The sequence below is a fragment of the Felis catus genome, chromosome A2 (assembly GCF_018350175.1).
Source record: "Felis catus isolate Fca126 chromosome A2, F.catus_Fca126_mat1.0, whole genome shotgun sequence".
NCBI lineage: Eukaryota > Metazoa > Chordata > Mammalia > Carnivora > Felidae > Felis > Felis catus.
The window spans coordinates 12,818,585-12,834,544 of NC_058369.1; the positions used below are offsets into that span (position 1 = coordinate 12,818,585).

General features: G+C 54.2%; 1 protein-coding gene across 7 annotated transcripts in view; it reads left to right on the top strand.

The window, feature by feature from the left end:
- MYO9B (myosin IXB) overlaps positions 1–15,960 on the top strand; it is a 90,737-nt gene that overhangs the window by 48,492 nt on the left and 26,285 nt on the right. For all 7 annotated transcript variants that reach the window (XM_023246941.2, XM_023246950.2, XM_023246959.2 and 4 more), the window contains exons 4-13: positions 4,504–4,566; positions 4,980–5,079; positions 5,344–5,444; positions 7,097–7,226; positions 8,089–8,178; positions 10,228–10,344; positions 10,686–10,820; positions 12,247–12,368; positions 14,768–14,909; positions 15,212–15,416. In XM_023246941.2, the coding sequence (XP_023102709.2) occupies positions 4,504–4,566; positions 4,980–5,079; positions 5,344–5,444; positions 7,097–7,226; positions 8,089–8,178; positions 10,228–10,344; positions 10,686–10,820; positions 12,247–12,368; positions 14,768–14,909; positions 15,212–15,416 (1,205 nt within the window). The remainder of the gene's footprint in view (positions 1–4,503; positions 4,567–4,979; positions 5,080–5,343; positions 5,445–7,096; positions 7,227–8,088; positions 8,179–10,227; positions 10,345–10,685; positions 10,821–12,246; positions 12,369–14,767; positions 14,910–15,211; positions 15,417–15,960) is intronic.

Below are 15,960 nucleotides of genomic sequence, written 5' to 3' on the forward strand. Positions count from 1 at the left end.
TTGGGTATTTTTTACTATGCAAAGGTCTTATAGGCCAATAAAACTCTTTTTTTTTTTAGTTTATTTTTGAGAGAGAGAGAGAGAGAGAGAGCAAGCAAGGGCAGGGCAGAGAGAGAGGGACGGACAGAGGATCCGAAGTGAGCTCTGCACTGACAGAGAGCCCAATGTGGGACTTGAACTCACGAACCATGAGATCATGACCTGAGCCGAACGAAGTTGGACGCTTAACCCACTGAGCCACACAGGCGCCCTTGCCAATAAAACTCTCTCAAAGTAAAAAAAAAAAAAAGGCATCTTGGCATAATCCAAGGTTATTCAAAGGGATCCTCCCTGCTTCCACATTCTTTTTTTTAATTTTTTTTTAATGTTTATTTATTTTTGAGACAGAGACAGAGCATGAGCAGGGGAGGGGCAGAGAGAGAGGGAGACACAGAATCCGAAGCAGGCTCCAGGCTCCGAGCCGTCAGCACGGAGCCTGACGCGGGGCTCGAACTCGTCAACCTCAAGATCATGCCCTGAGCCAAAGTCGGACGCTCAACTGACTGAGCCCCCCAGGCGCCCCTCTGCTTCCACATACTGATGTGAGGGTCTGCCGTGGCAGCAGATTTACACCCGTTCCAGGTGATGCTCTGAGCAGCGGGGTGAGAAGCCCCGAATGTTTGATGTGGGGAGAGCTAAGCAGCAGGACTAGAGGCCTAGAGAAGGCTCTGGCATTTCGGGAATGGAGAAGTCCTCAAGTGGCAGGGCCCGGGGATAGGGTCCAAATTATACAGGTTCTTCTGTCCCTCTAACCCGACTGATGATCGTTTCAAATGCCAGTTCGTGTTCAGGACACAAGCAGGAATGTTGTTTTCCCGAGTCCTTCAGCCTCTGGCTTTTTCCCACTGGCTTTTTCCCACTGGCTCCAGGGGGCGGTGGTATGGGTGAGGGACCCCCCAGTAATGACACTTCTCTTCTGGCTCCTCAGCCCCCCCCCACAGACCATCCAGTGGTCCCCCCGCCCAGCACTGCTGGGCCCCTCCACGGGCACTGCCACCCACCCACGTTGCAAGGCAACTGACCAGCCAGAGATGCCCAGAATTATACCTTGTCTACAGTCCTGGGGGCTCCGTCAGGGGACCAGAGACGCCAGAAGGCTGCCTCATGTTTTCCTGGGTCCCAGACTGGCTCTGCAGCCGTGGGCCAGACACTAGAGCCCTTGCTCCCAGCTCACTCCTCTGTGTGGCCTGTGTTTGGTGTCCTGGGGCTGCCTTAACAAAGTGCCACGAACCGGGGGCTCAGAACAACAGGAGTCTGTTGTCTCCCAGCCCTGAAGATACAGAAATCAAGACGTAGGCAGGACAGTGCTCCCTCCGGAGGCCACGGGAGAGGGTTCTTCATGCCCCTCTTGCAGCTTCTGGTGACCCCAGGCCTGTCTTGGCTTGTGGCCACATCACCCCAATCTCTGCTTCCACGTGGCATCACGTGGCCTTCTCCTCTGTGTCTCTCGGTGATTCTCTTCTACCTTTCAGGACATTTGTCCTTGGATTCAGGGTTCACCCTGATCATGGAGGATGATCGTATCTCCAGATCCTTCCCTTAATCGCATCTCCAAAGACCCTTTTTCCAAATAAGGTGACATTCACAGGGTCCAAGTGGACATTGCTTCTGGGGGCCACCGTTCGCGACCCAGTATGCCAGCAAGGGCTGGCCCTCCGCTAACTGGTACAGCCTGCTCTTCCTGCCACAGTCTCCCGTCAAGCTCAGGGCCAGAGGCCTCGGTGGCAGGGTCTTAGAGACCAACTTCTGAAAGTCATATGCGTGGCCTCAGATTCAGGAGAGGAAGTCCCACCTCGGCCCATGACCGTGGCCTGCCCACGCTCCAAGGAGGAGGTGCACTTCCTGTCCGGGGAGTGGCCATGGCCAGCTGGAGAAGAGCAGGCCCAGACCCGGTTCTGCTTTTGGGGAGGTGACACTTCTCAGTGCCATTTCCTATGGAGGCTAAGGGTCAGGGACAGTCCAAGGCTTCTTCCAGTTCCCCAATCTGCAAGGCCTCGTCTTCCTGTGGGTTCAGTGGCTCCGTGTCGGGGGATCGCTGGCCCCCTACAAACCCGCCAATAGGGGCCTGGGGCCTCAAAAATGATCAGGAAAGGGAAGGGGCTGTCATCGTCAAATGACAACTCAGTGCCAGTGAGGGGTCACTGTCCTCCCCTTACGCTGACACAGCACAGGGAATTGGCCACAGGGGTAGATTCAAACAGGAGTCTGATTCTAGAACCAGATGCAGCCTCCCTCCCCAGGAGAACAAACCGCCGATAACTAAAATAGTTACTAGCTGGGGCAAGAAATAGAAAAAACATGGGCTTGAAAGAAGAGAGGACACAGGCTGAGCCCGTGGAGCCCCACCCGTGCATGTTTTGTGTGCATGTGTCCCAGGCAAGGCTGCAGACAGAGACTGTTGTCCTGAAGAGAGAGGCAGGTGGCCTCCAGAAAGCCCTGGATCAGAGGCCCGGTGCTGCCCCCACCCCTCGGCCACCAGCTGCCTCTCCTGTAAAACACAGTGGGCTCCGGGGCTCCTAGGTGGCTCAGTCGGTTGAGCATCGGACTTCAGCTCCAGTCATGATCTCACAGCTCGTGAGTTCGAGCCCCGCGTCAAGGCTCTGTGCCGACAGCTCGGACCCTGGAGCCTGCTTCCGATTCTGTGTCTCCCTCTCTCTCTCCGCCCTTCCCCTGCTCATGCTCTATCTCTGTTTCTCTTTTAAAAAAAATAAATAAAGGGGCTCCTGGGTGGCTCAGTCGGTTAAGCAGCCGACTTCGGCTCAGGTCATGATCTCTCGGTCCATGAGTTCGAGCCCCGCGTCGGGCTCTGTGCTGACAGCTCAGAGCCTGGAGCCTGTTTCAGATTCTGTGTCTCTCTCTGTCTGACTCTCCCCTGTTCATGCTCTGTCTCTCCCTGTCTCAAAAATAAATAAAACGTTAAAAAAAATTTTTTTAAATAAATAAATAAAACATTAAAAAAAAAAGAAAATTAAAAACACAAGAGGCTCAAACAAGGGTTGCCTGCAGAGCCCTCCAGCTCCCACCCGTGGTGATGGTGGAACCCGTGAAAGACCAGCCCCTCTGGCCCCAGAGAGTGTGCAGGGAGCAGGGCCAATGCAGGCTTGGGTCCCCGCCAGGCCACTTCCCTCCTGTGGAGTCCCAGGCAACATGTGGCCTCTTCAGTTTTTAGTACCTCATCTATCAGTGGAAGCCACAGTGCCCGCCCCCCAGGGGGAAGGATTCAGGGCACCTAATCCTTGCAAACCAGTGCTTAGAAAGTAGTAGATGCTGGGGTTTGTGGGTGGCTCAGTCAGTTGAGCGTCTGACTTCGGCTCAGGTCATGATCTCACGGTGCACGAGTTCGAGCCCCCCATCAGGCTTTTCACTGACAGCTCAGAGCCTGCTTGGAATTCTCTCTCTCCTCCCTCTCTCTGCCTCTCCCCCCCACTCGTGCCTGCGCTTTCTCTGTCTCCTCAAAATAAGTAAATAAACTAACAGAAAAGAAGGATGCTGAAGGAAAATTCGCCATTACTGCTGTCAGCATTCAGAGTATGGCAGCAGAGGTTCCTGGCCCCTGCCCTAGGGCCACACAGCAAACATTCAGACGTCCCTCGGCTGATGAACAGGCTGACGCAATGTGGCGGGTCCAGCCATAAGAAGGAATGGAGTTCTGGTACATGCCCCCATGTGGCTGAATCCGAGAATCATTGGGCCGAGGTGACAAGGCAGACACAGTATACGTACCGAATGCTCGTATTTCTTTCAAATTCTAGAAAATGCAAACTAATCTAGAGCGGAGCCGATCGGTGGCTGTTTCGGGGTGGGGTGGGAGGCAGGGAGGGATGACCAAGGCCCAGGAAGCTTGGTCATGGTGGCGGGCACACAGGTGTCACCACCAGTCACCAGTTCACACGCTTTTTGCTTGTCGTACGTCAGGGACCGCTGGTAAAGCTCTCGAAAGAAAATGTGTAGATTATGGAAGGATCCAGTCAAAAATCACCCGGTTGAAGCACGCGCGGTCTGTATCGGTAATAAAGCTGTAGAAAAAGTAGAAAACGAACCTGTTATCATCTTATAGTTAGATTTTTTTTTTCGGGGGGGAGGGGTGGAGAGAGAATCTCTCTTTTTTTAATGTTTAAGAGAGAGCACACGCATGTGTGCACACACAAGGAAGAGAGGGGCGGAGAGAGAGAGAATCCCAAGCAGGCTCCACGCTCAGTGCAGAGCCCAATGACGGGCTCGACCCCACGACTCTGGGATCACGACCTGACAAGAGTCAGACACCTGAGCCATTCGGGCGCCCGTAGGCTGATCGTATTTCTAGAGGTGATTTAGGCGCCCGTGGTTTACCTTGGGTCAAAGGAAGTTAGTCCACAGCTGGCGTCCTGATGGTGTAACAGACGACACCCGTTCCTTCCAGAAAAGCGTATCAAAAGGTAACATTTTCTCCCTTCATTTTTTTTTTTTTTTTCCTTTTAATGACAGGGCTGTGGTGGAAAAATACCTGCTGGAAAAGTCTCGCCTGGTCTCTCAAGAGAAGGATGAGAGGTAAGAGGAAATTTTCTCAGTGACCCGCCATATCTGCCTTCTTCCCGCACAAAGGAGAGAAGCAGGTGGCTTGGCCCCACGGGAGGCAGCGGCCCGTCTCCCCGGAGTGAGCTGCTCTGTGGCCGCGAGCTTTGCACTCCTACCTCCTGAAAGCCACCTTTCGCCCTTATTTCTGTGCCTCCCCCCGGGCTTTTCCCCAGAGTGAGCCCCCCCCCCCAGCCCCAGAAACGTAGTCACTGGCAAAGCTCACAGCTTCATTTTCTTCTCAAGACGTAACGGGAATCGACGTATTGTCTCAAATTTGTACGTATTCGAGGCGCCCTCCTTCCCATAAACGGTATTAGTAGCGGCTTGAAGCGTAACTGCTGCTTGGCCCCCCAAAACGCATTTTTCCTCCCCATTCGGACCCACAGGAACTATCACGTGTTTTATTACTTGTTACTTGGGGTCAGCGAGGAAGAGCGTCAAGAATTTCAGCTCAAGCAGCCTGAAGATTATTTCTACCTCAACCAGGTAAACAGCCCCGAGCCCCGGCCACAAACGCTGCCTCTGTTCCCCACGGGCTGTTTACGCGCCCCCGGGCGGTCGGAGGCTGTCTGCCCGGGCCCTCGCTGGGCCTCCGAACAGACTCCGAGGCGGCCCAGAGGGAGGCGGCATAAAGGGGCCCATTCATCCCCCGTGTCCCGAGCCCTGCCCCCTCGGTTCCAGCCAAAATCCTTCTCGCACGCCACCCTCACCGGCCCAGAAATACCCAGCGTGCCCCTGACTGTTTTCCAGCATAACTTGAAGATCGAAGATGGAGAAGACCTGAAGCATGACTTTGAAAGACTCAAGCAGGCCATGGAGATGGTGGGCTTCCTCCCTGCCACCAAGAAGCAGTAAGTGGGCGGGCCGGCCGGCCCACCTTCTCCTGCGCGGACAGCGCCCCCCCCCCCCCCCCTGCACCTTACCGGCACTGACTGATGGCCCAGCAGGAACTAAGGCACTAAGGAGGGCTGCCTGGTGATGATGGGCACAGGAGGAGGGGCTCGCTCGTCATTAGTCGTTGGGAGACACAAGACCACGGGGCTTTCTCCCAACAACGCACATGTGCTTAACACTTAAATGTGGTTCAGGTCCTGAATGTTCCCTGCCGTGTATTTTTGCCACAATTAAAAAATTTTTTTTGATTGTTTTTGGAAGCCACACGGGGGCCTTCTCCACACCTGCCCGATGGCCAGTACACCCAGCGGGAGCGTTTGCCCGCTTCTGGAAGGGCACACGTCAGGCCAGCCACTTTGGAAAAGTGTTTGCAGGCTCTACCAGAGCTGTGTGTGCACAACTAAATGCGCATGTGTGCTCAAAGACACGCACACGACAGCCTCGTTATTAACAGCCAAAAAGATTGAATTCCGCGCCCCCCCCCGCCACACACACACACACACACACACACACACACACACACACACACACAAATGCCCACCAGCAGGAGATTAAATAAATAAACAGCTATATACGGTGCAGAGGTTGGCAAACTTTCCGTAAAGGGTCAGATAGTAAAATTTTCCATTTTGAGGGCCAGACGGTCCCTGTTACACGTTCTTCTCTGTGTTGTGTTCAGTTTCTTAACCATACTCTTAAGAACTTAACCATTCTCAGCTCAGAGGCCGGACGATAACGGACCGTAGATTGCGGACCTCTGGACTCCACACACAGCACTGGTCTTCTCCCGGGGCGCCGTATCTGGAGACATTTTTGGTTATCACACTGTGTAGGGGTGGGGGAGGAGGGACAATGCTATACCAGCATCTCGTAGGCGGAGGCACCCCGCGGTGCAGGGGACAGCCCTCCGCAGCAAAGAATGAATTGGTCGCGCACATCAGCAGTGCCAAGGCCAAGATGCCAAGAATGCACAAGCCAGGTCTATACGCGGTAACATTCATAGCCCGCCCCCCCCCCGTCCCCCCCCACGCACCACAGTGTTCCAGTGACAGGCCGGATACAAGTACATATCCGTTCACGGACGGAACTTCCGTTCCGTTCATGTCATGTCCGTGACATCCAGTTCACGGACAGCGTTCGCTACGAGGACAGCAGTTCCTCTGCAGGGCCTGGGGTGGGTTCCAGTGCCTGGAATGTTCTGTCTCTTGCTCCGAGTGCTGGTTACAGGGCTGCGTATATTTTGCGACGGTTCATCAAGCTCTGCGCTTGAGAGTTGTGTGCTTTCTTTGCCTGTTCTTTATGCATGGTGATGTAGTTTTTGGAATTTTTTTTTTCATGCATGTTAGGCCTCCATACAAAAAGTTTGTAACCAACCCCCCCCCCCCCACTGGGGGGAGAGGGAGGAGGTGTGCCATCTGCCTCCGAAGTCACGTATGTTCCACAAAGGGTCCCTGACCATGAGATTGGACGTTTTTTGTTTTTTTTTTTTAAACTTCGTATGTTCTGACCGGACCTGGCTGGTTTTACGAATTCAGCCCAGTTGGCTGGAAGCTTCTGTCGTCTTACGACTCTGGAAACGTCCCCAACCCAGGCTCCTTTGCTCCCCCAGGATTTTTTCCGTCCTCTCTGCCATCCTGTACCTGGGCAATGTCACGTACAAGAAGAGAGCCACGGGCCGAGACGAAGGTCTGGAGGTCGGGCCCCCCGAGGTGCTGGACACGCTGTCACAGCTCCTGAAGGTACTGCTTGCTGGGCTCGGCCGTGGTGGCTGCGCTTCTGTGAGCCGGGGCTTGTCCGCCTGCTTCCTCCCCGCCATCTGTACAAAGCCTCTTCCTCGTTTCTGTTTTTCTCTCTCTCTCTCTTTAAGTGAAGTATAATTGCCCTCCAACATCGCGTTCGTTTCAGGTTGCAACATAATGATCCGCTATTTGTATGTATTGCAAAATGATTACCACAATAAGTCTCGTTAACATCTGTCACCACACATCATTCCAGGTTGGGGGGTTTTTTTGGTGTGTGTTTTTGTTTTTGTTTAGATTCCACATACGAGTGAGATCATACGGTACTCGTTTTGCTCTGTGTGATTTATTTCACTCAGCGTAATGCCCTCAAGGGCATCCCTTGTTTATTTTTAAAGGACTGCCTCCTGGGCATGGCTGCCTCCCACATCAGCCCCTCTTGTGAAAGGCCCTTTAAAGCCATACTTTGATCAGCAAGGTCATTTTCTCATTGGACCTGCCAGTCCCTTATCCACCGGCACTCAACCCCCCCGCCTCTAGCTTGTGGAGGGGGCTTGGTGGTCAGGAGGGAGCAGGCCAGGAGCCCACGCCTTCAGCGACATCTATAAATGCAGGTTGGCAGGCTGCACACGGGCCCGCAGTGACACCTGGGCCCGTGTGACCATACTCCCAGGGCCATCGAGCCTGTGGGAGTAACGGTTCTGAAACCCAGCGAGCATAGCACACAGCACAGGGTGGGCGGAGGCACGCTTTCGGTACAGCTGCTGGGGGTCCTTCTCTCACCTTCCTCGGTGACAGGAGGACCTGCCCAACAAGCCCTCTATCCCCCGTCCCTTTCTCTCCCTCCTGGACTTCGAAACAGGTGAAGCGAGAAATCCTGGTGGAGGTTCTGACCAAAAGAAAAACCGTGACGGCCAATGACAAACTCATCCTTCCCTACAGTCTCAGCGAGGTGAGCGCCACCCTGGGCTGTCACGGGGCACCAGGGCCCAAACCATGACTTAGGGTGGGGGCTTTGGAAACAGCCAGCCTGGGTAGTCTTTTTCCGATGTTTAAAGTGACAGAGGAGGAGGCGCCTGGGTGGCTCCGTTGGTTGAGCATCTGCCTCTCGACTTCAGCTCAAGTTATGGTCCTGGGGTCTTGGGATCGAGCCCCGCATCAGCCTTCGCGCTGACGACGGAGCCTGCTTAAGATTCTCTCTCTCTCTCTCTCTCCCTCTGCCCCTCCCCCCTGCTTGCGCACATGCTCTCCTTCTTTCTCTCTCTCTAAAATTTTTTTGAATGTTTTTATTTATTTTTGAAAGAGAGTGAGAGAGAGCATGACCACAGGAGGGGCAGAGAGAGAGGGAGACACACCATCTGAAGCACGTGTTTGTCTTGGTGTTCCCATGCTGGTTTTCACTAGCAGAGGACGGCCACCTGCAGCCCGCAGGCCAAATCCAGCCCTCCGCCCGCTTTTGTAAATAAAGTTTCAGGGGCACACAGCCACACCCATTTGTTTTGGTGCTGCTTTCCTACTGCACGGGCAGAGCTGGGCCATCACAACACAGACCGTCTGGCCCTCCTGTCGGAAACTACTGACTTTGTAGCCAGCATTTAAGATAGTTGACCCCCCCCTCCAGGCTAGAGCATGACTTTTACAACCATTACGTGGGTCCCTAAATCTTGATAAGGCACCTCTCTCTCTGGCCTTTGCCCCAGCCCAGATATCTTCCCGGCAATGTGGTTTTCTTGCATTTTTACATGTCAAGAGCGATGGGACCTGCCGCTTGGATGGCCGCAGGAAAGTACCTAGCCACTGGGGGGATTTTTAGTTGGTGGTGGAGGCCGCGTGGGCATCTTAAACAGGCACCGTGGACATTCTGAGCCCCCACGGGCAAAGGTACCCTGCGATGTTATGTGGAAGTTGCTACAGGACACCCGAGACCCCAGCGGCGCCTCCAGCCCTTAGGGGCTCAACGCCAAGGGCAAGGTGCCAGGCGTGGGCCTCGTGGCCCCATTTCCACAACCACCCAGGAAAGCCATGTGTTGTAGATCTTAATTGCAGCCAGGTACATCTGTCGCAACTTAGATCTGAGTACATACAGAGAAGGAATTTCTTATTTCTCGTATGCAAATTAGACCTCAATAAACCTTTTTTTTTTTAATGTTTTACTTATTTTTAAGACAGAGACATGGGGCGCCTGGGTGGCGCAGTCGGTTAAGCGTCCGACTTCAGCCAGGTCACGATCTCGCGGTCCGTGAGTTCGAGCCCCGCGTCAGGCTCTGGGCTGATGGCTCAGAGCCTGGAGCCTGTTTCCGATTCTGTGTCTCCCTCTCTCTCTGCCCCTCCCCCGTTCATGCTCTGTCTCTCTCTGTTCCAAAAATAAATAAACGTTGAAAAAAAAATTAAAAAAAAAAAAAAAAAAAAGACAGAGACAGAGCATGAGTGGGGATGGGGCAGAGAGAGAGGGAGACACAGAATCCGAAGCAGGCTCCAGGCTCCGAGCTGTCAGCACAGAGCCCGACGCGGGGCTCGAACTCACAAACTGTGAGATCATGACCTGGGCCGAAGTCCAACACTCAACCGACAGAGCCACCCGGGCGCCCCCCCTCTTTTTTTCTTTTTTTTAATTTAAAAGGCATTACTGCTTTTATGCACACGATGGCATCCCCATGATGCTCCCAGAACCGCAGGGGACCTGGCTTTAAGCCCAGTTCGGCCTCTTGGCTGGTTGTCCCCACGGGCAGGCCGGGCGCCCTCCCTGAGCCTGTGTCACATCCTTAGTCCCCAGGCTGCTGGAGAGACAGCCTTTGCCAAACCTTAGGCTGCCGGCTTCATAGTTCACGCCTCGCCTCGGGGAGTCCACGCTGACTGAGGTGTGTAAAGTGAGAGGAGGTGTGTCTGATGAGTTGGGCGTTTATTGTCACATCCTGGATTTTCCAGCGAGTGCAGGCTTCGGCGTGGTGCGGCCCGGGGCCCACCTCATCAAGGTATGACACTCTCTGCTTCGTGCCCACAGGCCATCACTGCCCGCGACTCCATGGCCAAGTCCCTGTACAGCGCCCTGTTCGACTGGATTGTGCTGCGGATCAACCACGCCCTCCTCAACAAGAAAGACATGGAAGAATGTGTCTCGGTGAGAGCCCCCACCCCTGCCTGCTCCACCAGGCAGGGCCGGGGAAGGCCACGTGCTCAGTGTCGCACATCCTCGGCAGATGGCCTGCGATGTCAGGAACCGAGGCGGCTCTGGGTGGTATCGGGTGAGAGGCGGGTTTCTCCGAGGGGCAGGCCCAAGGAACCCGATGGGGTGCAGTCCAGAGGGCCCAGTGCACCATGAACACACGGGGCCCCTTGTGCACGTTACAGATCCCAGGGCAGCGACAGCAGAGTGTCCGGCCGAGCACAGAGCCCTCGCAACCAAACAGGGCGCTTCACGGGAGGATGCACCAGCAATAACCATTTTCTCTGTCTTCCCAGTGCTTGTCCATCGGGGTCCTCGACATATTCGGATTTGAAGACTTCGAGAGGAACAGCTTTGAACAGTTCTGCATCAACTATGCCAACGAGCAGCTTCAGTATTATTTCAACCAGCACATTTTCAAACTGGAACAGGTAAGGAAAGGCCGTCTTGTTGCCTGTGCAGCCCAAGGCGGGGACAGAAGGAGCCAGAGCCGGGATTTCCCTCGGGGCCCAGTTTGTGGATGAACCAGCCCTGGGATTTTTCTCTGCAAAAGAGAAAGTGTGGGAAAATCCTGCCCAGCCTTGGATGAGGCAGACCTTGGGGATATTTCTGTCCATGGGGCAATTTTGCACCATCCCTCGGCTCAGATGCGAAAATCCATTCAATGGGAGAGCAGTGCAGTGGCCCTGGAAGGATCTGCTTTGGTCAAGAATATTGTCAGTGTGGCTTACCTGTCTCTTCCCTACCAAACACTCAGCCGTCTTTACCCACGTATTATCCTTTACACTGATGATTCTGGCAGGGGGGGAAAAAATGATGGGTTTACATAAATATCTAGCGGATTTTACTATTACACTTTCTTTCTGGCTGTTGAGCACTCAAAATGCGGCTGGTCCAAATTGAGGCGTGTGGCAAGAGTGAAACACTGCCAATTGCAAACACGTAGTGCGGAAGAAAAAGATTATAAACACAAAACGCCTCATCAATATCTTTTACATTGCTTACACGTTGACAGGACCGTAGTTTGGATATATTGGGTCTAAATGAAGTGTATTATTAAAGTTAACTTCACCAGTTTCTTTTTACGTTTTTTTTTTAATGTTTATTTATTTTTGAGAGAGAGAGAGAGAGAGAGAGAGAGAGCAAGGGAGGGGCAGAGAGCGGGAGACACAGAATCCGAAGCAGGCGCTCCAGGCTCTGAACTGTCAGCCCAGAGCCCAACACGGGGCTCAAACCCACAAACTGTGAGATCATGACCTGAGCTGAAGTCAGACACTTAACTGACTGAGCCACCCAGCCTCCCCTTACATTTTTAACTGTGATAAGAAAATTTGAAGTTAACGTAGGTCACTCGCATTATTGGACATGGCAGTTCCACAGCAGAGGCCAGCAAATGGTAACTCACAGGTCGAATCCGGCCCCACGGCCGATTGTTGTAAACAAACCTTTATTGGCACATGGCCACAGCCACTTGGCTACCTATCACCTGTGGCCTCTTTGACATTGTAACAGCAGAATCGTGACCGACCCCGTCTAGCTCATAAAGCTTAACACGTTACCACGGCCCTTTACAGAGGAAGTTCACTGACCCCCCACCCCCCCGGGACGTTTTAAGTGCCATCTTAAGCATCTTATGTGATGGGTGTTTAAACACGTGCATTCTTGTTTCCTGTTACTAGTGCTTTCGCAATAACTAATAGATCTCCATTGCTATCTTAACGTGTATTGTGTTATTCACATGTGTATGTGTAAATAGGTACACGCATACGTAAATATGTGTATATACAACGTGTGCAATGTAAACACGCACGTAGCCATGAGATAGTGACATTCTCAGCTAACCGCCGAACCCCGCAGGAGGAATACCAGAGCGAAGGGATCTCGTGGCACAACATTGACTATACGGATAACGTCGGCTGCATCCATCTGATCAGCAAGAAACCCACTGGGCTCTTCTATCTGCTGGACGAAGAGAGCAAGTAAGTGTCCGCGGCCCGGTGCCCGCACAGAGCTGGTTCCCGAGCCCCTGGAGCCTCACCCTGAATCCACACCGTCCCCGAGAACTTCTGAGTTCGTCCGACTCACTCAACCACAAATCCTGACCTATCCATGCACGTAGCGGTCATCACAGAAACGTTAACACGTGCAGTGGCTGAACTCTGAAACACACCCGCACCTGGGAGTTCTTAAGAAAGGGACCTGGGGCCCGAGTCTAGAAACTGGGCTCCGGGGTGATGCATCCTCGCAAAGGGCAGTGCACGGAATCCGGGGCCCAGATGCCGGATTTACCGATAAGCCTGGCACCCCCTCATCCACGGGACACAGTGAATGCTGGAAACTTTGTTTGTAAAGTGCCTCCCGCTTGGTCACCTAGCTGGAGTCCCCAAAATTCACTCACCGAATTCGCTTCCTGCAGCTCCTGTAATGACCACAAAGCGCAGGCAGCTTGAAACAGCAGAAACATACTGTCTCCCAGTCCCGGAGGCCAGAAGTGCAAAATCAGCATCAGTGGGCCGAAATCAAGGTGGCGGTAGGGCTGTGCTCCTTCCAGACCTTCTAGGGGAGGATCCTTCCTCACCTCTCCCAGCTTCTGGGGGCCCCAGGCATTCCTTGGCTCGCGGCCACATCACCCCGATCTCTGCCTCTGTGGTCACGGCACCCTCTCTTCTGTCTTTGTCTAGTCTCCTCTTCTTAGAAAGATTCCAGGGGCTCGGTGGAACATCTGACGCTTGGTTTTGGGTTGTGAGTTTGAGCCCTGACTCTCTTACTCTGCACTCGACAGCACAGGACCGGCTTGGGATTCTCTCTCCCTCTCTTTTCGCTCCTCCCCCACTTTTACTCTCCCAAAATAAATAAATAAACTATTTTTTTAATGTTTATTTTTGAGAGAGAGACAGATTGTAAGCAGATGAGGGGCAGAGAGAGAGAGGGACAGAGACACAGAACCCGAAGCAGGCTCCAGGCTCCAAGCTGTCAGCACAGAGCCCGACACGGGGCTTGAACTCACGAACCGCCAGATGGTGACCTGAGCCAAAGTCAGAGGCTTAACCGACTGAGCCACCCAGATGCCCCATAAATAAACTTTGAAATAAATAGATGTTCCAATCCACCACCCTAAAGACCTCATCTGAATTACTAATTATATTCGTAAAGACCCTGTTTCTGAATAAAGTCACTTTCCCAGGCTCCAAGGGTCAGGATGTGGACACATCTTTCTGTCACCAACTTCTTATCAACCACTTGTCTGCTTCTGAAGCCCCTGCGGGGCTGGGTTGAATCAGGCTCACCTCCTGCCTCAGACCAAGTCCCCATCTGGGACAGGGGACAGACACCTCCGTTCATAACTGGGGTCCAGGGAGAGAATGTTTAGATAAAAAAAAGAGGCAGGGTGCTAGGAAGGGCTAAATCGTCACTCCCGGGAAACCCAGAGCTGGATCTGGATGTGAGGCAGGGCTGGGCTGAGCAGGGTCCGATCTGTCTTTGTTTAAAATCTTGCTGTTTTTGTTCATCGTGGATTTTTTTTTTTTTTTTTTTTTTTTTGCATTGATTGGGATTTTCTAAAATAGCACGGGAAACCGGTATTTTTTTTTTTTTTAATTTTTAATGTTTATTTCTGAGAGAGACCGAGTGTGAGCAGGGGAGGGGCAGAGAGAGAGAGAGAGAGGGAGACACAGAATCCCAAGCAGGCCCCAGGCTCCTAGCCGTCAGCGCAGAGCCCGATGCGGGGCTCGAGCTCAACGGACCATGAGACCATGACCTGAGCTGAAGTCAGACACTTAGCCGACTGAGCCACCCAGGCGCCCCAAAACCGGTATTTTTGTTTTTTCACCTGGGTGAGCAGGTTCCTCACTCCATACCCTTTCACCGGCCCTGGAAACCGTGTGCTTCATAGCCGCAGACCCTCCCCCTCCGCCACCCCACCCCCATTAAGTCGTGGAGTTCAGCACTGGGAGTCAGCCACGTTGTTTAGCCTGCGTTTGCGATGCGGCTGGGCAGCGGCAGGGTGGGTCAAAGCCAGCTGCAGCATTTCCTCCCTGGGGGGCAGAAGTAGCCAGCTACAACAGGTCCCTCATTCTGCCCTCCCTGCCCCCTCCCTGCGGCACCTTCATCTCCCAGCCCCTCCCTATGACACGGGAGCGCGGGCAAGACCCCCTCCACAACACAGCATCCAGGTACAGACAGATCTGAGACCAGAAGTCCCATCCTGGGATTATGCCTGGGAGCCGCCCGCGGTGAGGCCCGGGTCCCAGTCTTGCCTGCGCCGAATGTTCCCGTGGGCCACCAGGGCCCTGGCCTCACCCACAGAGGGCCCGTGAGAGAGGCAGAGCCGGCGATCGCCGCTGTTCCTGCAGCTAAAAGCTCCCAATCCTCCTCCCAGCTTTCCCCATGCCACAAGCCAGACGCTGCTGGCCAAGTTCAAACAGCAGCATGAAGACAACAGGTACTTCCTTGGCACCCCCGTCATGGAGCCGGCGTTCATCATTCAGCACTTTGCGGGGAAAGTGAAATACCAGATCAAGGTACGCGTCTGTCCGTTGCCGTGACCGCTCCGGTCCTTCTCTGCCGGGGAGGCAGGACAGGGGCAGGGGGGTGCCCTGGAGGCCCCTTACCTCCTGGTGTCTGCTCGGTCCATCCCCTTGATCAGATTGTGCGGAGCGAGGGTCCAGGACCCTCAGACCCAGCCCCAAATCCCTGGCTCTTACCGTCAAAGGCCCTGGGGACAGGACCCGCCTGTGTGTTGTGGAGATGGGCCCCGCGCCACCAGGCCCCCGGGACCTTGGCGGTCACAGGCGAGTGACCACCCACCTCCTTCCCCCACCAGGACTTCCGGGAAAAGAACATGGACTACATGCGGCCGGACATCGTGGCCCTCCTGCGGGGCAGCGACAGCTCCTACGTGCGGGAGCTCATCGGCATGGACCCCGTGGCCGTGTTCCGCTGGGCTGTGCTCCGGGCCGCCATCCGGGCCATGGCTGTGCTCCGGGAGGCCGGGCGCCTGCGGGCCGAGAGGGCGGAGAAGGCCGCAGGTAGGAGGGGCCCACGTGTCACCGTCGAGAGGGGGACCCTCAGTCCATTTTAAAATGTACAGTTCTGTGTCTTGGCACATTCACCGTGTCGTGTGGCCATCCCCACCTCCGTGTTGCTCCAGAGCTCGGATCGTCCCAAACAGAAATTCCGCACCGGGGTGTGTAATTCATTCTCCCCATCCTCTCAAGGCAGGAAGTCACGTTCCTGTTCTTCTGTAGGGACGACCCAAGGCCCAGAACAGCTGAGTGGCCCCCCCAGGGAGCTCGGCCCCAGATCCCAGCCACGGGGTTCCATTTGACAAAGGGCCTTGATTAGAAGGAGGATCGAGAGGATCGAGCCTTTATGAGAAGTAGGAATAGGGGCCCCTGGGTGGCTCAGTGGCCCGAGCGTCCGACTTCGGCTCAGGCCACGATCTCGCGGTCCGTGAGTTCGAGCCCCGCGTCGGGCTCGTTGCTGTCTATTCCCCTCCCTCCCTCCCCCTCTCTGGCTTGCACCCTCTCAAAAATAAGTAAAAAAACATTTTTTTTTAGAAAGGGACTAAAT